Source organism: Cajanus cajan, chromosome 7 (assembly GCF_000230855.2).
Source record: "Cajanus cajan strain Asha chromosome 7, NIPB_CcT2T_4, whole genome shotgun sequence".
NCBI lineage: Eukaryota > Viridiplantae > Streptophyta > Magnoliopsida > Fabales > Fabaceae > Cajanus > Cajanus cajan.
The window spans coordinates 4,036,826-4,060,704 of NC_138523.1; the positions used below are offsets into that span (position 1 = coordinate 4,036,826).

Consider the following 23,879-nt stretch of genomic DNA (forward strand, 5'->3'; position numbering starts at 1 on the left):
ATGGTTCAAATTACTTTATGTATTGAGGGTTAGGGCTATAAGTATGAATTTGGGGGTTTTGTGAAATTGGTTAAAATTGAGTGAATTGGTGCTATATACTTAGTCTGTGTATGTTTATAAAAAAATTTTACCATATGATTTGAGAAAAGGAAACATTTTGATGAGTGTGGATGGGTTTGGGAGAAGGGTATAATTTAGAAAGACAAGACCGACCAAATTAGAGCAACTAAAGTTTTAACAGTGAGATGCTAAATTGGAAAGATTCAACATCTATGCAGCTGATATGCATATTGCCAAAGTTTTACAAAATAATTCCTATCAAATATTTTATTAAAAAGAATAATAAGACTCTATTATGACTTATGAGTATAAGAATTCATAAAGTGAGATTGGGGGCATCAACCAAGATCAGCAAAAACTGCAGCATAGTAAAACTAAAACAAAAACACTATGGAAAAAAATACATCATGCTCAAAGATGCAGCCGTATCCCTTTATAAATGAAAGGAAATTAAATAGTTTCAACTCAGATACCATTACTACAAGCTTCTAATGCAAGAGCTGTGTTATTAATTAAAAATGAGATTATATAGTTATATTATACCATTATGAGGTAAAAAAAATATAAAACACTCATCCAATTCTAATTTATTCCAGAATCAGTGTGGAATTGCTTGCACATGTGCAATCGAAATATTATATTTAAGTTCCACTAGAACTAAAACCTAAAAAAATATCCTTTTTTTATGGCAATGTATATTTTTAACTTCCAAAGAACAAGTCAATGTTGGTTGCTTGTCCTCTATTATCTATCAGCTTATACAAAATATTGCTTGCAATTCATAGGAGTTTGTTGTCACTGGGACATCAACAGATTCAGATTTGCACAAAGGTAATAGTGGAGAAAATGACAGTCAACAGCTATCCCAGTAACTGACATTGACCAATTGAGTTTAACCTAAGTTATCTAAACAATTACTCAGGTTTATTTCTGCATCTATTTTAAGACATCTCATCGTTTAGGACCAAATCTCTATTTTAGTATTATCATAAAAAGCTACAATAAAGATAAATGAAAAGTTTCATTAATCCACGCATTGCAGTCCAACCATGGACCATTATTTAACTCAATCATTTTCAATTGAGTATTTGACAATAAAACATGAATTTTTCTACATTACAAATTTGAGTAACTCAACTAGATATTGATCCATCAAGCTGAGTAGCTTGCAAGCTTAAAGTTAGTTCGTGAGTTGAGCATGAGCTAAGCAAATGAACTTTATATCTTAAAACCCTGAGCTTAAGCTAGATCTAGAACCACTTTTAGCCTTAACGGCTACTATATGACAAACGAACCCAAAGAGAGACGAGATAAGAGAAAAAAAAAATCATACTAGCATAGAATACTAACAGTTCTTTATAAGCAAGATTGTGTGCGCAACTGCAGTTATAATCCTAGATCCAGATGATATTTCAAGATGTACACCTAGATTACTTGCTAAAATGTTGCGAAACACATAACTGTTATGTAGTAATTTGTTAATAACTATGAGTAAAGCTGAGATAACAGATTTAAAATTTGAAAAACAAAAAAAAACACTGTTAGATTGGGGAGTAATATTGTAGCAGAAGTTACTTTCCTAATAAAAAAGTATAAAATTAATAAAACAATTCAATAAGCTTACATATTGGAATGGTACAAAGAGGAATGGAGCTAATCTACACATCTCACTATGTCTTGCCTAATGCCATTCGTTTTTCTTTTTGCCAACATAATATTTTCCGTGAGAGAAAGTAAGGATTTGTCAAGGGGTGTGTGTGAATAAGGTATCAACCAAGAAAAAAAAATGGAGCCAAAACCAAAGCAGACACACATTTAGCAATAGCCAATAGCCAACAGAATCATCCAACAAAGCAATCAAACCAACCAACGAACCACCAAAACTTTTCATGATTTCTGTCCTATATATCCATACATCAAAAAACAAGGTTCAGAAACCACTTACATAGTTTAACACAAATCCATCTACACAAACACAGGATAACTTAATTTCGACACGGCAAAACCAAGCTTTGAACATAATCATAAGAGAAAAAGTAAAATTTATCATCATTGAAAAGTTCATGACGATCAATTCTATCATCTCTCTTATTGTACCGAATAAACTCCGCACTGTCGTAGTTTGCCAGCAACATGAGATCATCATCCTCAGACACACACAGAATCACTGGAAGAGTTGGAAAGGCATGGATAAAGCCATGAATATGAAGGTTCTCGTAGCTTATATTCAACAAATGGGTCCATGATTTCTCAACTCCAAACTCCCTCATTAGCCAAACAACAAAACGCTTCCCATGATGATGGGAGAGACACAAGCAACCCTTCAAAACCTCAAGCACAGGCACATCAGGAGGAACTTCCAAAAGCCCATCAGGCATGGACAAATAACTGTATCTCACATTCTTCAGATCATACGAAAAGATTACTAACTCGTCCACACTAACAGTTTCCCATCGATAACCAGAACACAATTCAGGTAGTGCTAACCAATTCACAGTGCCACTCACAGCAGCCCCATGTAGACTGAGAGTGGGAAAAGAAGGACAAGTTAACATTTTTCTCCAACAAGTCTCACCCAAGCAAAGAACGCTCACATCCATTTTGTGTGATTTATTATCCAAAAGCACTACTTGGTAAGTATCACTCCAATCATTGTAGCCAAACCCAAACATGAATAAATAAGGGTAATTGTAATCACTAGAACGAAGTCTTATGCGTGGGGAATCTTCGGACATGACCCTTGTGGCGGGGTTCCAGAATCGGACCCAGTATTCTTCAATTTCGTCCCCACGGTAAGAATCTTGTAAGCAAACTAACCCATTGCAGACACCCAAGACAGTGTAATCGTGGTTGAATCGGTGGCAAGCATCGATTGTGGATGATGGGTTATCGAGAAAACCGTGTATGGAGCATGGTGAGGCACAGTACCTGCTTTCATCGTTCTCGTAGTCTCGGAATGTTAATAGGGTGTCGGTGTTTTTTGAAGATCTTTGAAGATGCAGTTTGATGAATGTAGGATCGAAGACGAGGGAGTTCCATGACTTTGACACGCACCTTAATCGCATGAGATCCTTCACCGGAATCCATGATAGAATTTCCACGAAGAGTTCGTCAAGGAGAATCGAAGAAGACATTTCCCTTGATTCAGAGGAAGGAAAAGTGGGATTTGAGATGGAAAAGAAAGAATCGCTTAAAAATTAAAACAACTACATATTAAATCGCATCATAAATTACAATTCAATTATAGTAATATTTTAAGTTTTATAAGGGTAAAAACTAAAAAGTTTCATCATACAGAGAGAATTATTTTAAGAAAAAATTAGTATTAAACTTTTTTTTACAGGAAATTCAATATTGCACTGCAAGTGTGAAATAATGAACCATAAAAGTATGATTTTTTTATTATCATGATATTAGTAAAAATATTATACTATTATTTGCCCCATATATATATATTATTAAACTCAAGATTAGAATTCAGAACATTGAGGTTAAAAATTTAATTGCATTACCTGTTAAATCAATGAATGTTAGTAAAAATATAATTAAATGTGATTTTATCTCTAAGTTTTTTTATAAATTTTATTTAATCTTTTACAAAACTTTGACCAACTTTAACTTGTAACGTTTTCTTCAATTAACATTTTTTTTTGGACAGTCAGCTATTATTGTTGAGTGGAGATACATGTCATTTTTATTGTAATGAAATGATATTATTACCGGATGAAAAGAATTATATTGTGTTATTTTTAAAAATTAAAAGATTAAATTCAACCTTTTTATAATATAGGGATCAAAAGAAATCAATTAAATAAAATAAGAGATGAAAAAGTAATTTAACTTTATTTTCTACATCTTACTGTTTTTTTCTTTCAAAATTTCAAATCACTTCCACACTAGTAAATTTGTAGCACCTTTGAGTTGCTAAAATAATCTCAGAACAACATTTTACCAAGTAGTTGTTATGTGAAACTGTTAATTCAACTAGGAAGTCACAAAGCTATTGGAATTGTCACATCATTGCTTGACAACAATTCTTTTATAAAATAAAAAACAATGACAAATAATAATTGATAGATTAAAATCAGTTAATAAATCATTAAAAAATTAAAAATGAATTTCATGAAAAGGTTAGTTCCTATCAAAACAATTGTTTATAGACTAAAAGTGAATTTCATAAAAAAAAATTAACAAATAAAAACATAATTTTAAAAAAATACACATAATTATTATATTTATCAAACTAATTGATAATATGATAATTAATGTAACTACTAACATAATTATCACAATATTTAATATTTAAGATTTAAGGTCTAAGATCATCACAAGATAAAAAATATTATTGAAGAAAATGGTTAAAAACTAAGATACGTCAAAACTTTGTTTATGTACTAAAAGCAAAATTCATAAAAAGTTTTTGGAAATAAAACTATTTAATTGATAAAAATTTTAAAACAGTTGAAAAAAGAAAATCTTTAAAAAGTTTTTAGATTATTATTATTATTATTATTATTATTATTATTATTATTATTATTAGTGGAGTTGAGCTCTATATTTTATTCCAAATTTTTAAAATAAGAAAATCTAGGTTAAATATTTGAATAAATAAAAATCTTTAAAAACCAAGAAAAAAAAGTCTGCACAAAAGAAACTTATTGCTTCAAGAACTTCATTCACCTAAATATCAAAGTGAAGAGATGAAATCATCCTTTTTTATTATTATGTTATTGCTATGTAAAAAATAAATAAAAAGAAGAAGAAGAAGCTACATATCAATTCAATGTGCAGTGACAAAAACATTATTCAAACGTATTTTATGTTTCCATTGATTTTTTTTTTTTTGAAAAGGGAGTAGAAATAATAAAGGAGTAAATAAATAAAATGAATGATTATTAAGAAATAATAAAAAGGTAAATAAATAGAATGAATGGTGTTAAAAAATCAAAGAGGAGCTGAGAGCAATGATAAGGGGTGTGAGAGGAAGGGCAAGCATAGGCTTACCTTAATTCTCCAGGTGTTAGGAATACAAATGGAAGTCATACAACTCTATCAAGATCTGCATCTGAACCCAATATTTACAATCTCTCTGCCTCACATATTCAATCATCCAACCAGATTGTACCTCCTGATGGGGTTATCCACTACCAACATTCACTGCCACCTTCGCCGACCCATCCTCCTGGTTTTTCATCCCCAGATTTCAAACCCCATTCTCCGTTTGGTGAAGGTGTTTCTAGGATAGGGGGCCAAATTTCAAAAACGTTTGATGTTTCTCAAACCAAAAATGATGTTGATGAATTCTGGGTAGGACTGGAAAGCGAAAATGATCAAGAAGATTCATCATTCTGGGTGCATAACCAAAGGGGATGGAACAATAAAAACAAAGCAAAAAAATAAGAAACAGAAGAGTAAAAGACTCACAACCAAAAAAAGGAAAAAGGTAGTGATTAAAAAGGCAAAACCTGATAGTAAGGTGACATACCCATCCCCTTCTTTTTGTCATATTTGTGATAAGGTAGTATGTAACTGCAATAACCAATCTGATAGGAATCAAAGTATAGAAAATAAGGCTAGAGACTTATGGGAAATAGGTAAACAGATTGGGGTAACACATAAAGGTAATGAAAATGGGATAGTGAATAGAATGGTTGAGATGGAATGGAGGGACCAAAAGGAAGTAATGAACAAGAATAAGAAAGGGGCAAATTCAATTCTTAAATGAAAATCCTTTCATATAATATTAGAGGTCTTGGGGGAAGATCCAAAAAGTCAGCCATTAGATCCCTCATTAAATGTGAGAATTTAGACTATTTGCATACAAGAAACAAAAATTGAGTTAGTAACAAGTGAGTGTTGTAGTGGATTTTGGGAAGAAGAAGAAATAGAGTTCTGCTTCCTCCTTTCACAGGGGAGATCAGGGGGAATATTAAGCTGTTGGAAAAAACAAGTATTCTCAATGATTACTTCATTCTCTGGTGATGGGTTCTTGGGGGTTGTAGGAGAATGGGGATATGATAAAATCCCCTGTTTCATAGTAAATATATACTCACCATGTGATCTTAGAGGGAAGAAAAACCTGTGGGAAGAAATTCAGAAAATAAAAATCAGTTATGGGAGTGGGAGATGGTGTATATGTGGAGACTTTAATACTGTTAGGCTAAAGTCAGAAAGGAAAGGTGTACATACCCGTAGGAAGGAGAAGGAGATGCTCTACTATAATCAATTCATAGAAGATGTTGAATTGATTGACCTCCCCCTAGGAGGAGGCAAATACACCTGGTTTAGACCAAACGGAATAACAACCAGTAGAATTGATAGATTCCTAGTATCTCATGAGTGGCTCACCCAATGGCCTCATTGCTCGCAAAAAGCCCTTCAAAGGGATGTGTCAGATCATCGACCAATTCTACTAAAGGATATCAGGCTGGATTGGGGACCTAAACCCTTTAGGAGCCTTAATTGTTGGTTTGATGACCCCTCATTCTTAGGTTTTGTTGAGCAAAAATGGAAAGGATTCTTAGTAACTGGTTGAGGGCATTCATACTTAAAGAAAAGCTTAAACACTTGAAAAAAAGCATCAAGGAATGGAACAAACAAGCATTTGGAAACATACACACACAGATTGAGGAAGTAAAAAGAAATATCAATAGCCTAGACTCAACAGTGGAAACCCGCAACTTAAATGAAAGGGAAGTTTCAGCCAGGAGAAATCTCAATGTAAAACTCTGGGATTTGTTAAACAAAAATGAGTTCCTTTTACTACAAAAGTCAAGGTTGAAGTGGGCGAGAGAAGGGGATTCCAATTCTAGCTTCTTTCATATGTGTGTCAACAAAAGACGGAAAATGAATGAAATTATAGGATTAGATGTGAATGGAAAATGGTGTGAGGATCCACAATTGTTGAAAACAGTGGCAAAGGATTTCTTTGAGAGTAAGTTTCAAGAAACAATTACAGATAGACCAGTACTTGATGGAATTCAATTTCAATAATTGAATACACACCAATGCAGGTCTTTGACAAGGCCTTTTAGTGTCGAGGAGATAAGGGAAGCAGTGTGGAGCTGTGAGAGTAATAAAAGTCCAGGACCTAATGGGTTCAATATGCTGTTCATCAAAAAATGTTGGGACATTCTGAAAAATGATATCTACAAAGCAGTGCAGGATTTTCAAGAGCATGGAAAATTACCTAGGGATACAAATTCCTCATTCTTGGTGCTAATTCAAAAAAATAGTAGTCCACATGATCTAGATGATTTTAGACCGATATCTTTAATAGGAAGCTTGTATAAAATTATTACAAAATTGTTGGCTGGAAGAATTAAACAAGTCATAAGTGACATCATACCAGAATATCAATCTGCTTTTGTAGGAGGTAGAAACATGTTAGATGGAGTGGTAATAGCCAATGAAATTGTAGATTTAGCAAAAAATAAACATAAAAAATGTATGATCTTTAAAATAGACTTTGAAAAAGCTTATGATTCAGTGTGTTGGTCTTTCTTAGATTACATGATGAGTCGTATGGGATTTTGCTCCAAATGGAGATCATGGATTAGGGGATGCCTAGTGTCTTCCTCAATTTCCATCCTTCTAAACGGAAGCCCAACTGAAGAGTTCAAAATGTCTAAGGGTTTAAGGTAGGGTGACCCCCTAGCACCTTTTCTATTCCTAATAGCGGCAGAAGGTTTAGGTGGATTAATGAGGGAAGCCGCCAGGGGTAGATTGTTTGAGGGATTCTCTATAGGGCAGATGGACCTTAATATTACCCACCTCCAGTTTGTAGACGATACCCTACTCATAGGAAAACCTTTGTGGGAGAATGTTAGATCCATTAAGGCTATACTTAGGTGCTTCGAGCTAGTGTCAGGACTTAAAGTGAACTTCTCAAAAAGTAAGTTCATAGGCTTACATGTCGAGGAACAAAATTTGGAGAGAATGGCTATGTTTTTAAATTGTTCCATTACTTCTATTCCATTTGTGTACTTGGGGATACCAATTGGGGCCCAATATAAATCTCTTTCTCTTTGGAATCCCATCAAAGACAGGATGAAGTCAAAGTTATCGTCTTGGAAAAGGAGACATCACTCTTTTGGTGGAAGACTCATTCTACTAAAATCGGTATTATCTTCTCTTCCCCTCTTTTATCTTTCCTTCTTTAAAATTTCCAAAGCTGTTTCTCTGTCTATAACCAAAATTCAAAGTGCCTTTCTTTGGGGTGGAGGGATGGAACAAAGAAAAATCCATTGGGTGAGATGGTCTACTATGTGTAAGCCAAAAGAGAGTGGAGGATTAGGAGTGAGAGACTTGGAAATTTTTAACATTTCTCTTCTTGGTAAATGGAAATGGAGAATGATTAATGAACCTAATGCTTTATGGGTCAAAGTCCTTGAAGCAAGATATGGGGAGGTGAGTTTGGTGAGTGACACAATTGTGAGAGGGGGTTCGAGCTGGTGGAACAACATCATAAAAGCAAGCAAATCGGGTAAAAGAGAAAAGAGAGAATGGTTTCAGGAAGGTATTAGGAGAATAATAGGTGACGGAAAGGAAACTTATTTTTGGAAACAACCATGGTGTGAGAGGACTGCTTTAAAAGATACATACCAAAGATTGTTCTCAGTTTCAGAACAAAAAAATGAGTTGATAGCTGATATGGGAAATTGGGTGGGTGGGTACTGGACCTGGAACTTTAGGTGGAGAAGGAATCTATTTGAGTGGGAAGAAGACTCTTTGCGAATCATGTTGTCCTCCATCAATAACATTATTATGCAGCAGCAACAACAAGATAAATGGAGATGGATTCTACACCCTTCAAGCAGCTACACAGTGAGTTCAACTTACCTTCACCTCTCTCAAGAGGGGCAGGCCGAAGAGGCAACATTCTTTAGGACCTTCTGGACATCTTTAGCTCCACTAAAAACATCATGCTTGGGCTGGGGAATCTTAAATAATGGGATTGCAACAAAAACTAATTTGGAAAAAAGAGGCATCATTCATTTAGACCAACAAAAGAGGTGCGTTCTTTGCAACAAGCAAACAGAATCTACTAATCATTTGTTTTTTACATGTAGCGCCTCCTATCTACTTTGGCAGATTTGTTACAATTGGTTTGGGATACAAACAGTACTCCCAGAACAAGGCAAACAACACTTTACCAATCATATAGGGCTTTGGAATAAGAAAAAAAACAAAGAAAATATGGAATACGATCTGGTTCATCATGATTTGGAATATCTGGAAGTGGAGAAACGACTGGATTTTCAACAATAAAAAGGAAGATATAAATGACATTTTGGAGATGGTGCAAATTAGAGTCTGGCACTGCCTCAAAGCAAAATGTAAAGGATTCACTTTCTCTATTCACGATTGGTGTTCAAACCCTCTTCCATGTTTTGATTCTCTTAAAGACTGTTAATTGAATTGAGCACTAATTTGTATTACGACTAAGGCACTTTAATTTTGTTAATGTAGACGGTTCTCTCTGATTATAACTATTGAGGTATAAGCTAAGTAATCCATAGTAGGTTATTATTTAGGCTTGCTTTGTGACTTTTTACATATGTAATTGAGTACCTCTGGTGCTTCCATATTATATATAATACTTATTGCTTGGCTGATCAAAAAAAAAAATTAATAATTAAGAAGAATTATGATTGTTGGTTAGCTACGTGTGTCTTTTATGAGGCTGGATGAAGCGTTAAACAAGGTAAACCAATTTTATCAGAGACAAGAGAGTGAATTTATTGAGGACAAAACCTACGTGGAACATTGGTGACTCATCACATATTTCAAAATGTAACAATTATATCTTAGAAGAAATAATATTTTTGTATATTATTTCCTTACATCATTTTAAATTACAAAATATATGAAAAGAAGACATTTTAATATTGTTTAACATTTGTAATTGTTTGCCTTTTCTATTTATAGGATTTTAACAATAAATTTTGCTTAAAAAATTGAAACCTTTTATTTAATTCTAAGTCAGCTATTAGCGTTATCAGCAAACATTACTCATTTATATGGAAATTATTTTAAATGGTAAATTAAACATAGCCTAATAAATTACATGTGGTTCAAATATTATATCTAGAACTATATACTTGTTTTTAAATCGATAATTTTTTTAGAAAAATTAGACAGTTATCTAAAACCTCTATGTTTATTTCAATATTTATTAATTCTTTCATATATAATTTTTAAAAATTATAAAATCACATAATTTCAACTTAAATTTGATAACTTGATTTTTTGTCACTGATTTAATCATAACTTGAGTTCTAAATCTCTTTTTTCATAAGATTCTGATGATATTTGAAAACTAACATTTAGTGCTACAATTTTCATAAAAATCACAATAAAAGTCAATACACGAACTTAAATGCAAACCTGTGCATAAATTCAGCATGAATGTGCTTACTTAAACACTAACATGCTTCACAATAAGCATCGATCGTGCTATCAAAACAGAATTTTGAAACTATTTAAAACTCTATCTGAAGCATGAGTTTGACTTCTAAACTCTTTATCCTTGTACCAATTCACAATTAAAACCTAAATTTATACAATTAAATCACCAATTACATACTTTTTCATACAAATATTAATTATTACTTACTAAAAAAGACACTAGTAGATTCACAGTTATAGTCATTCTTGTGTCAAAGTCATGTTTTAATTTTTTTTTATACCAAAAACAATTCTATTCGAATTAGATAAGACATCAGTAAAATTATCTATGCGAGTGTATAACATTATGAAGCTCATCCATTTATTACCTAGACATGTTGTCCAATCATTCTGTTTATGATGATCGAAAAGAAAATGCTTATGACCGACCTTAAATAACAAAATTTTGAAAAGTGTGTCACCTACACTGGCAGGTTGAAAATCATAACATCTACCCCTGAAATATATCCAGCAAGGCATTCAAAATATATATATTCAAAGTTAATTAGTTTGTTATACAAATTCGAAAATTCAAAGTGAAATAATCAGTTTGATATACAAATTTGAAGATTCAAGCGTCAAATAACCGCAATATTATTTATTAAATTGACTTAAAAAAATATTTAAATTAATCAAATTAATACTGTTTAAAGATGTACTTTTTTCTGGAACGGTTTAAAGAAAATACTCTATAAACTAAATAAAAAAATCAACAATTTGAAATTCAGTTATTCGTATCTCATCTTAAGGTGGATTTGAAAATTTAAATTATTTCTTAAGATTAAAAAAAAAAAAAAGTGCTCTACTCCTGTATATATATATATATAGAAACAAGGAAAACTTTGGAAGTGAGTGAAGCAAAAGGAAAAGCCCTTGACATTAGTGTTGAGAAGGGTTTCAAGTTTCGTTGCAACAGTCAAAGAAAGAAAGAAAAGAAGAAGGATGGATGAATCATTTAGGGGAGAGATTGAGTGAGGAAAATGGAGTTGGAGACTGGACAAGAACTTGGAGCAAGCCCTAGCAATCATACTGGAGAATGAGATGCGGTCGGTAAAATCGCATCTTATATACCCGACAAGTCACCCATGGAGATTATTGAACACTACCAAACATTGCTTCATTCATGATGTCGCCTTAATCGAGTCGGGTCAGGTCGAGTTACTAAACTACCCGGATAATTCCGTTCCGAGAAGTAAAGGGACGCCATGGACTGAAGAAGAAGAACACAGGTGCTCTATATCTTTTCTCAGTTTATTATTTCTTGACGTAAAACTTCTTCTAATTATTCTTTAAATTTCAAGATTTCAAGATGTCTTTAGAAGTACAATATGTCTTTAGAAGACAATGAACTTATCAACCAAATGTAACTATGAAGCATCATTATCGGGTTCATATTTTCTTGGTTGTAATTGATTCTCAGTTTTAAGAATTAAATTCAAGGTTTAATGAGAAAATTGTGAAGCTTCTAACTTTAATTAAGTACATCTTTAGACCTTTGCAACAATTGTAACATTCAAAATTTTTTAAAATTATTAATTTTTTTTAATAATTAAATATGTTTTATATATAATTACATTAAAGGAATTTTAAAAAATTATGAATGCTTTTATCAATTAAAAGAAAGGTTTGTGAAATTATTTGTTATATTAATTATTAGAGATATAAATATATAATTTTTATTTTAATATATTTTAATTTTATATTATGGTTTTGATTATTTTAGAGGTTTTATATACAAGAATGTTTTTAAATAAGGAAAATAAATATTTTAAAATTATTTTATTTGAAGAGATATTATCTTATATCTTTATGTATAACTGTTTTAAATAATTAATTGGATTATTTTATAAATATGAGAGTTATTGATAAAGAAAATATTTTTGTCTTATTATCATAGATAATTATTTGAAATTCAAGAGAAGAGTAAATACATGTGGTTTAGGGTTAGTATTTTTATATAAATACATTAATAAGGTTAGGGTTTGCTTATAAAATACTTGTAACACACGCATCTTGGGATCTGAAGAAGGTGAATTGAAGGCAACAGAAGAGACCTCAGAGCATCACAATGAATATCTACATAATGAGATATTTAAATTTTTGAAAATAGTTTTTCTCACCTCTACATTTTATGCAACTTTTAACTTAAAACATGTATTACAATACTTACAACATACAACTTACTTCATACAACTTCAAACAACAAGCTACTTCCAAATTTAATCAACTTCAATCATCATCACATGTCATCATATACCAACATATTATAAATTAGGTTCAATTATCATCAACCCACATAAAAAAATGTAAATGAATAAATAGCTTATAAGTCTCTAAAATCACCCAACCAAATTAACTTGAAACACTCTCTAGGTGAATCTGTCCTAATTTCATCTAATTAAGGAAATTTGGGACAATTGTTTCACCTTTTAGGTGAATTAGTCCAAATTTCACTTGGTCAAGAAAATTTGACCCACCCAAATTTGTTTGAAAATAGCCTTTTGCCACAATTTCACCTGGCTATATGAAATTTGGCCGAGCGAAATTGTGTTGACCCTACATCCAACTTCACCATTTATGAACCTGTTATCTTATCAATTCATCTACAAGTTCAAAAATTGAAATCCAAACCATGGAAATACTTCTAAACAACTTATATAACACAAATCCAACATTAGATTCAACATGAAACATAAATACAACAAGAGATCATCAATTTTTAGTTTTAGTTCATCAACCTTAAAACCACACTAGTAGAAAATAAGCATAAAACGTCACCCCTTTTATGTCGGAAATACGAAAATCTGACGTAAAAAAAAACGCGGTGACATTTTTATAATTTTTGCGAATTTTTTTACGTCGCACCTGGTAGGGTCTGACGTAAAAAGTCCAATCTACGTCGGAGGTATGTTTGTCCGACATAGATTTGACATTTTACGTCGGACCCTACCAGGTCCGACGTAAAAAAGACGCAAATTTGAATAAGAGAGCGCGAGGCACACCGCGCGCATTCACTTTTCATCACTTTTCGTTTTTTTCTCTGTAAATCCTCTCCCTCTCCTTTGTTACTGAATCATTTTTTTGTTTTTTGCAGAGGGATGAACTCTTTGTTACTCATTTGCACATTGTTGTTGCTCCTCAGGTATGAAACAAGGTTTCATTAGCACTTTTCTACTTAGCATTGCTACTCTGGCTATCTGTTTTATTCGATTTTTTGGTTGTTCTATTTGTATAGGTAGTGGGCATTTTTTTTTATTGTTCTGCAAGCAGAACGGCCCGTTCTGCAAGCAAAACAGCCCGTTCTGCAAGCAGAACGGCCCGTTCTCCAAGCAGAACGGGCCGTTCTCCAAGCAGAACTTGCATTCTTATTTTTTTTTACTACTTTTTTACGTCGGATTTCGTAATGTCCGACGTAAATTTACGTCGGGTTTGCAGGTCCGACGTAAAATTTACGTCTCCCACTTCTACGTCGGTACGTTTTCTGACGTAAAAAGCCTAAAATATCCGACGTAGTACACCTCTTTTGTACTAGTGCCAACTTCACCATCTTCAACACCTACCTCAAAAATAACAAATTAAGCCATTGATGGGCAAATCAACAACAAATGCAACAACTTTATAGAATCAAACAATAAGCTATTCTTACCTCAATTGTTTCACAAAGCAAAAATAATAAGAGAAATTGGAGAAGATCATTAAACCTCTCATCATAGCTCCTAAGCTTGAATCTCCAACTCAACTACTCATATTTCTACGTTAAGGAAGATTCTAAGCACTCTAGATGAAGTCAGAAGAAGAAATGACCATCCTTGGCTCGAGAGGTTATCTCTCTAAAACTTCTCTCTATAATTAATTAAGAAATGAACTTATAAAGTTCAAGTTCTTTGAAAACTTTATATAACTTCTTCAAAATTTGGTCAACTCTGTCCTTAAGTTAAAACAACTTCATTTTCAAGGATTCATTAACCTTCAATCTAACGTAGTAAGTTATTTCAGAAGGTCCAAAAGCCCAATATGGGTGATTTAGTAGCCCAAACCGGGTCGTTCTCAAACTGGAACAGGTTGTTCCAAACTACTAAATTGACCTATAAAATGTAGTTGAGAACGGGGAGTTCCAAATCCTAAAACGGGTCGTTCTGGATGGAGAACGGGCCACTCTGGATGGAGGACTGACCGTTCTAGATGAATCCCAGAACAGGCCGTTCTGGTTTCAGAACGGGCCGTTCTGCATGTGATTTTTGCACATGACGAGGGGGTGCAGAACGGGCCGTTTTGGATTTGAAACGGGCCGTTCTAGCCACTCCTGAACTTCTATAAATAGGGATTGTGGGCAATTGAGGAGAATGAGAGGTTTTAGAGAGAATTTCTAGAGAGAAGGACTCTGGTCTGTGGGCTCCTTTCTCTCTCTAATTTCTCTGTATGATTCTTCTTCTCCTCTTGACCACTAATGTCTTCTGTCTTCTCTTGAATTTCAGACTAGAAATCTTATTTTTGGAGGATTGAAGTTCAAGAGTCAAGCTTGGAGGATATTTCTTCTTCTTCTTCTTCTTCTTCTTCTTCTTCTTCTTCTTCTTCTTCTCAGATTCTTGGCTTTTTAGAGCCAATCTTTAAGTAAGGGAAGCTAGATTGTATGTTGTTTGGTTATATGTGAGTTTAGGAACTCATATGGAGTAAGAATGTTGAGAATCATTGATTGATTTGAGAACTTTCTCATTTTTTGGGGTTTTGGGAAAAATGGGATTTTTGATGATTTTGATGTGTTGAATCTGAGTTCCTTTTTGAACTGTATGAAGCTTATATGTTGTGTAATTGATGGAATTAAGTTGTTCACATGTTGTTAAAATTATTAAAGTTGTATAGTGATATAGTTGAATAGAAAGTTTTCAAGCTGGTATATAAGTTGCCTATTGTTGTATTGTTGTAAGTTGTCTATTGTTGTAAGAGGTCTATTGTTGTAAGAGGTCTATTGTTGTATTGTTGTAAAGTTGTTTATTACCGTAAAGTTGTAAAGCTTCCTATTGTTGTAAAGTTGTTACAATGCCTATAGTTGTAAAGTTGTAAAGTTGTTTATTGTCGTAAAGTTGTAAAGCTGCCTATTGCTGTAAAGTTGTTATGATGCCTATAGTTGTAAAGTTGTAAAGTTGCCTATTGTTATAAAGTTGAAAAGTTGGGGACATATGGTGAAGATATATGTCCTATGTTGAGATACACAGTACTAAGGAGATAAGTTGAAAGTTGTTTTAAAGTTGAATCCCTTAGTACTGTGTGGGCGACATGAAAGTAGTTGATCCATGTCATGGTTGAATGACCAATTTGAGTAAGGTATCTAGTTAGAGATGTAGTCTTTGACTAGGTACTGGAAGGTGCGTGGTACTTGGAGGACAGTGGGTGAGCTAACTCCATATGTGGATTGGTAATGCTAGCCAAAGCTGTGGTAGGCTCATATCCAAACCCTTCTGTCCTGACAGCAGTACTGGACCTCCGAGTCTAAGTGGCACACCTGAGCAATCATCTATAGTTGTCTATACCTGGTTCTCTTCGGAGTTCCTAACGATGTCTTATACCTGACCTAATTGAGATAGGTCAAACGCTAGATTCGGTAGGGTTTATGCCACCTAGACTATTCAACCTCAGTTGTTGGAGATCTCCTAATTGTATATGCGTGACGACGCATTAAATATTAAGTTGTATATTATTGTTGTTATTGTATTAAAGTTGCTTCTAAGTTGTATGAATGAGTTGGGTTTTTATGTTAAACTGTATGGTCGTTTGTGATGATGATTGAATGAATGAGTAGTATAGTATTTTCCCTATACTAGTATGGCTGTTTATTGAACTCTAGCTTACCCTTCTGTTTCCATGTGGATGGACTGTTATGATCATACTGTGTATGGGAGCAGATCAGGGCTAGGTTGGAGCTGTTGGTTGAGTCCATTGCTAGAAGTGGAATTTTTTTGGTTCTTAGTGTCAGAGTTACCACCTTTGGTAACAGTTTTGTGCTTGACCGACGCTAGGAGATAGTAGTTTTGGATAACTATATAAATATCTAATATTTAAAAACTTAATCATTCTTATATATTTTCCATGTTTTTTGTATTTGAGTTATCCAATTTTATTATTTATCTTAGTTCATTGTTTTTAGTGCGATTCCACTAAGTGTAGGAACCATAGCGGATCGTTACATTCAAAGTTCTAAAATAACAACTACAACATAACATCATAAAACAAATATATATATATATATATATATATATATATATATATATATATATATATATATATATATATATATATATATATATATATATATATATATATATATATATATATGATAAGGCATTAAAGTATACAATGTTACAATTGTCATGACGATTATGATAGAAACAACTATGATAATGGCAATATGTGATAATGTTATTTATTTTAATCTAATGGTTATTATCAATAATTCTCGTTTCTTATATTAAGAAGTTTCTTATTTGATACATCTCATATATGTGTTTGTGTATGTTTGAATGTATGTATACGTGTGTGTTTTGAAATGATATAAATCTTCTTTATTAATTTTTTTGGTAAAATAATATATTTAGAAGAAAACTTTCATATAAAAGAATTTTTAATTATTTTCTCACATGGTAAAATAATTTTTTTTAATATTGTATCTTTAAATTAGAAAATTAAAATTTTATTATTTTATATTATAATAATAATAATAATAATTTTATTCTTAATTGTATTAAAATAGTTCGTCATGTCCCGTACGTATATATGTTGATTCACCAAAAATTAGTGGAGATGCAAGGACGGAGCCAAGGGGGGACCTACGGGTGCCACGGCCCCCCCAACAAATTTTAATTTTTTTTTATATACATATATATTACTATATGGCACCCCCTATTTTTAATATAAACTCATATGTATAATTAAATGAATAACCCAAATTTATTTTTTTATTCAACTTTTGGACTTCTGGTACGGCCTGCTATGTGGTATCACTTTGGAATTTTTTTTTTTTTTAAAAAAATGTAGCGCCTCATTTGATCATTCCAATTCTCGGCCCCCCCAGTATTGAAATCCTGGCTCCGTCCCCGTGGAGATGGAAATTTCAATTTGCAAACTTGCCAAGCTGACTCCACTTAATTTGTCAGGTGAAATAGTAGCGCAAAGCAAATTAGTCCACTAATCTATTTAATTTTTAAATATTATTTTTAATTAATTTATTTTATAACTTATAGTATTTCTTCTAATATAATATTCATGAAATAATTATGATAATTGATTTGTACTTTTATTATATTATAATATTTTGACTTTATTTATGATTGATTTAAAAAATGTTATAGATTATAATTTTATAATTTTAAAATAGTTATTTTTTCTAAATAATGACATAAGAAAATTTTCTTTTCAACTAAGCATAATAGATTATTAATATATTTTAAATTATTTTTCTAAATTTGTTAATTTAAATTAATATTAAAATAAAATTTTAAATTTATTTATTTATTTTCACTAATCAATGACCCATATGATCCTGAATTCGACTAGAATTTTCAAATTTCAACCTACAATCACTTGGGTTTTTTTTTAAACTGCCAAATAAAATTATATTATGGCACTATAGGGGTGCCATAATCCCATATTTACAAGGTATTGGTTAGAGGTAATTTAGATTAACTATCCAAATTACCTACTAACCAGACAAAATCTTACTATCCCACGTAAAAGTAATTTGACCCAACATGGCAAAGCAAAACAATGAATCCCAAATCCGCCCTTAAGATAAGAGTAATTGACATTCACTCTCATTTGTTTTCCATTGATCAGTTAATGCTCCTGTATAGAACCCTTTTTTCCACTCAACTACTCAAATTATTATTACCTCTTGTGTCGTCCCTGATGTTCCCTTGTAAGTCTCCCATCATTATCCTTCATCTTCTATAATGCATACCCTTGGTACTGACTCCCACTGCACATAGTTGAATGGAAAATCTTCATCCATTTTCAACCATGACCAAGTTGTAAATCTAATTTTCTGCTCCAATTGTTGTATATCAATTCCCTACAATCACTTGGTGGACCAACCCGTTTTATCCAATTTTTGACTAGCCAATAAACTGTCTTTTTCCACCTTATTCAGATATTGAGTTCTTCCTTATAAATTTTACTTCTCCTTATTCCTAACTCACTCACCCTTCTTTCCTTCCTTTAATGCATTCATTAAATTAAATGTTTCCTTGTTTTCTCCCTCAGGAACTAATCTTGGAAATCCTATCATGCGATTCATGTTCATTTCTAAATGGTGATCCTTCCTCGTCTTCAATCCCACATTCATCAAACTGCATCTTCAGAAGTTCACAAAAACCTTGGCATCTTTCTAAATTTCAAAGACCATGACAATGAAAGTAACTATTATGCGCTCAGTCCCATACATGAGTTACTCGAGAAGCGATCTTTCACTATCGAGGCTTGTAACCCATTCGAGAAGAATCGCTGACTCTTAACCCTTAGGTGTTTGCAATGGCTTAGTTTTCTTGCAAAAGATGACACTATAGAATACTGCTTCAGTTTTCTGAACCCAGCCAGAAGGCTCATGTCCCAAGACTTGCCACATGTTTGTCCCTGTTGCAATGATTACAATCACCCTTATTTATTTAGGTGTAGGTTTGGGTTTGGGTACGATGATAGGAACGACACTTTCCAAGTGCTTTATGATATTAGGTCAAAGAAAATTGAATTGAGTATGCAGTGTTCATTGCATGGGCGACTCTAGTTGGAGAATGGTTTTAACTTGTCATGTCGTTGATTTTCACGTTGACACTAGATGGAGTGTTTGCGAGTTGCACTATTAGCATCGTAGTATTTTTTTAACTTATAATATTAGTTTACTATTAGTTTTTTATTTGAATTATGTTAGTGTGTATATGATAGATGCATAAATGGTGACTTGATGTGTGTTGATATTGAACTTAAAGACTTATCCGCGATATACACGCAAGATTCTAAGATACAATAGGGCCATCTTAAGTATGTTGAAAAAAATTAATTTAGTATAGAACCCAGAATAAAAAAGATAGAGAATTAAAGTATTTTTGAACATGTAAAATAGTGAGAAAGAGACCTTTATTTATAGAGTTATGAAGCTTATGTGAAACTCTTAACACTACTACAAAATCACTGTTCTACATCGCCATATTTACATCGGTTCTGGTAGAACCGATGTAAATTATAAACGCGGTAGCAAACTTGTAAATAAATCAAAAATATAAACATATCTACATCGGTTTTTCTTAGGACCGATGTAGAAATAAAACCCTAATATCCTGCGGATACGCTAGGTTAAAGCGTACTCGGGGCAAGGCCTCTTCGCTCTCTTCCTCCTTCGTCTTCGCCGTCGCCACGTCCCGCGTTCAAGTGCTCTCCACCGCGCTTGATAGTCCTTCCTAAGGAGAGAAAAAGAGAGAAAGGGTGGAAGCGAAGAATGAAAATCTGGTTCTCTCAGACACCAACGACAACAGCTACATTCTGACTTCGTGCTACTCTACAATCGCCGCTGCGAGAGTTGCTTCCACGACGTCATTTTCCGCTTCACCACACTTGCATGAATGGGAAACTGCGAAACCAGAGAGGAATCTGCCAGAGTTTCCAACACTTAAGGTTCAGATCTAGGGCTCTCAATTCCACTATTATTAAATTAACCGATTATCTAACCGCATTCCGCTAAATCCAATTTACCTGAGTTAGTTTGCTCACTCACTCACTCACTCGCATTGTTTGTTTTTGTTTTGTTTTTGTTTGGTTCAGTTCAGCAGCTTCACCATGCGACGTCGTTGGGCGTGAGTGTGAGGAGCCAGAACGCCGACAGCGAGAAGAGGCAGGGTCACGGTCACAGGCACAATCTGAGTGAGTGCGCTTCGGATCTGAGCGAGTCCGCTTCGGATCTGAGCGAGTCGTGTTCGACGCTTCTGGATGTTGCTGATTATTGTATTCAGGAACTTTTAGATTTAGATAAATTGTTCTTTTCTCTTTTTGACTTGTCAAATTTTAAATTCCTCTTAATGACCTTAATTTCATTTATCTGGCGAATGTGTTATGGGTGATTAAGTGTTTAGAATGAGTAATAGACTTTATTGGTTACGCATAGGAGCACTTCTTTTAATGAATTTCAAAGTTTTCCAGATTCATGTTGAACTCTGAGTGATGCAGTTAATAAAATTTCTGTTTCATTCATGTCTAATTGTGTATGAATTTTGTGGATTGATTTAACATGTGTCTCTAAAAATTAACCATATCCACAATTCTGGTTGTTAATTGCCAAGAGACCCAAGACATTGTTGAACTCTCCTTAGTGAAGTCTAGCATTTTATAGTAGCACTATTAGAAATGTATGCCATTGTCAATACCCAGAACCGATGTAAAATATGGTATATTTTACATCGGTTTTGAAAACCGATGTAAAATGTCTGGCACTTTTTACATCGCTTGAATCTACATCGTTTTCAAAACCGATGTAAAATGCCTAAAACAACCGATGTAAAATGTGCTTTTTGTAGTAGTGTAAACAATCCAAAATTAAGGGAAGAATTCGACTAAGCTTATTCCAATATGATCGTTAGAGAATAAAATATTTGATCCATATAAGGTTTGATAGAATTTTGAAGATCGGGTCAACTTTTAAAATGAAACATTAAAACACTCATATTCCGGATAAGGTTTGCCTCATTTAATTAAAATAATTTAAGATAATAAAAAAATAAAATATTACATTACAATAGACTCATGAGGCTCATTCTCATGCGTAGATTCCAACACCCATTGCTTTCCTTTTTGAAAGTGTAAGGAACCCTTTGATATAGAAAGGCTTAAGTCTTATAAGGACCAAGCAATATGAGATTTCTTTTGAAATAGACACACATATGTCACACACATATGCAACAATCCCCTACATATTTCAAAAGAATAAAAATATTTTATTTTATTTCACAATAAGAATAAAAAAAGGATTAAGAAAGAAGAAACTCAAATCTCATATTGATTGCAATGCGTCGGACTTGATATAGCAAGCTATATGAACCAAACCTAAATTAATAATACTTAACATACAATGAGTAGAAAGCTACATGAACCAAAAACACTTAATGTATATTAGCAATTTTATCAATCACATTACACCCCTACAATTCTTGTCATTATCATTGTTTTGCACTACTAGGCCATGCGCCTATCCAGTGTTCATGAGTACTCTAGAGATCTCGCCAAGATTTCATACAAGCAGCCCCATTTGAGACTCATATAGGTGATTTCATCAAGTGTATGTCACAAATCATACACCACTCATAAGGGATATGAAAATCATTAGAAGTTATAATGTGTCAAGCTTTCTCATCATCAAGCTTAACAATAAAACTTATCCTCTTATTAATGCAACTCTAGCACTTTCTCACATCATCGAAAGGACAAAGATTTAAAAATCAATTTTAGTGCTAGCAGAACTAACAAGTGACATGTTCTTACTCATATTAACCTCATTCATTGGATCTCCAATCACAAAGGTTGGATTACTATAACTTGTTTGTTTTCAATTGTCTTCGGTCCCATTCCTCTCGAAATTTCATAAATTGTAGGGATTTTGTCAAAGGATCTGCTAAGTTTCCTTTTGACCTCACATAACTAATGGAAATCACTTCATCCTTCAACAACTACTTTACCATATTATGTCTCAATTGTATATATTTATTTTTCCCATTGTAAGATTTATTCTTAGCTATGGCTATTTTGATTGGCTGATACAATGTATTGATGCTTATAGGGTAGGTTTCATTCCTTCCTAGAGGAATGTTTATCAAGAAATTTCTCAACAACTTAACCTTGGTACCAGTCATCTCCAAAGCTACAAACTTTGACTCTATAATTGATCTAACAATAATAGAATTTCCTAACTAATCACCATGCAATTGCACCACCACCAAGTGTAAACACATAGCCACTAGTGGATTTTGTCTCATCTAAATTAGAGATCCAATTAGCATCACTATACCCTTCTAGTACAGCAGGAAATCCACTATACTTAATACTATAATCTATGGTACCTCTCGAGCATATCATGAGTATTACAAGTGCTTTCAATGGTCTTGATTGGGACTATGGGTATATCTACTAAGTCTACCTACTACATATGCAATATCAAGTCTGGAAAAACCCATCAAATGTTGTCAACTCCCTATAATTTGGGCATATTGAGATTGAGCAAGAGAATCTCCTTTGTTGTTTTTCTAGTTGAGAGTTAATGTCATAAAGGGTAGTCACAAACTTATAGTAAAATGTCCTTGGGATAGTAAAATGTTATCTCCCTTCCTTACAACTTTAACTGTCAAGATTACACTTGCCTCACCCATGTCTTTCATATCAAACTTAGATGCAAGAAAAATATTTTGTTTTGAATAATGTATCATCACAAGTACCAAAAATAAGCATGTCATCCACATATGATAACACAATCATCATTCACATACTTGGTGTACACACATCTATCAACACTACTAGAAGTAAACCCGTCACTAAGTAAAACTTGATCAAATTTTTCATGTCATTGTTTTGGTGCTTGTTTTAAACCATTTATGGATTTTAAGAGTTTGTGCACTTAATTCTTTTCACCAAGAACCACACACCATTTAGGTTGAGTCATATAAATTTCCTCCTTTAGTTCACCGTTCAAGAAAGTAGCTTTTACATCCATTTGATGTATCACAAGTCTATGGATAGATGCTAAGACTATTAACACTTGAATAAGGAAATCTCTTAGCTACTAATATAGCCTTATATTTCTCTATAGACCCATCAAGATTGTACTTTGTTTTAAAGATCCACTTATAGCCCATTAGTTTTGCTCCTTTAGGTAAGTCTACTAAAGTTTATATATTATTTCCTTAAATGAAATCAATTTGAATCCTAATAGCTTCTTCCCAAAATTTTGCAAATGAAGAACTAATAGCTTCTAAGAAACTTATAGGATCATCCTTAACTAGATAGGTAAAAAAATCATTCCCAAAAGATTTTTTTCCCTTGTCTTTTACTTCTCAAGTCTTCAAACATAGATGCATTAGAGGTTTCTAAAGGGGAAGGTTAAGTAGAACTAGTACTAGACCTCAAAGGAAAGTTTTCCTTAAAAAATGCAACATTCTTAGTTTCTACTATTGTATTACAATCAATCATACTACTTTTAAGGACAAGAAACCTATAGGCAACACTATGTTCAACATAACCAATAAACATACAATCAGAAGTCTTATGCCCTATTTTCCTTTTCTTAGGATCAGGTAACATAACTTTAGTTAGGCACCCACACACTCTCAAATATTTTAGGTTAGGTT

At 32.9% G+C, this 23,879-nt stretch overlaps 2 protein-coding genes across 2 annotated transcripts; one reads left to right on the plus strand and one right to left on the minus strand.

Moving 5' to 3' along the window:
- Positions 1-1,932: 1,932 nt before the first annotated feature.
- Positions 1,933-3,470, minus strand: LOC109812361 (F-box/kelch-repeat protein At3g23880). Its single transcript, XM_020376310.3, has one exon. The coding sequence runs from the start codon at positions 3,192-3,194 to the stop codon at positions 2,046-2,048; it is 1,149 nt and encodes a 382-aa protein (XP_020231899.1). The 5' UTR covers positions 3,195-3,470; the 3' UTR covers positions 1,933-2,045.
- A 7,903-nt stretch (positions 3,471-11,373) lies between these two features.
- On the plus strand, positions 11,374-20,909 carry LOC145949714 (uncharacterized). The gene is made up of 3 exons (XM_083060524.1): positions 11,374-11,738; positions 13,604-13,651; positions 20,314-20,909. Exons 1-3 carry the CDS (start codon positions 11,551-11,553, stop codon positions 20,414-20,416), a joined length of 339 nt encoding a protein of 112 aa, XP_082916650.1. The 5' UTR covers positions 11,374-11,550; the 3' UTR covers positions 20,417-20,909.
- Positions 20,910-23,879: the final 2,970 nt, after the last annotated feature.

Bases quoted from the DNA above. Each gene is read 5' to 3' on its own strand.
- LOC109812361 (XM_020376310.3), bottom strand. From the start codon at position 3,194: ATGTCTTCTTCGATTCTCCTTGACGAACTCTTCGTGGAAATTCTATCA.
- LOC145949714 (XM_083060524.1), top strand. From the start codon at position 11,551: ATGCGGTCGGTAAAATCGCATCTTATATACCCGACAAGTCACCCATGG. The intron at 11,739-13,603 runs GTGCTCTATATC...TGTTTTTTGCAG, and splicing joins ACTGAAGAAGAAGAACACAG to AGGGATGAACTCTTTGTTAC. The intron at 13,652-20,313 runs GTATGAAACAAG...TGTTTGGTTCAG, and splicing joins ACATTGTTGTTGCTCCTCAG to TTCAGCAGCTTCACCATGCG.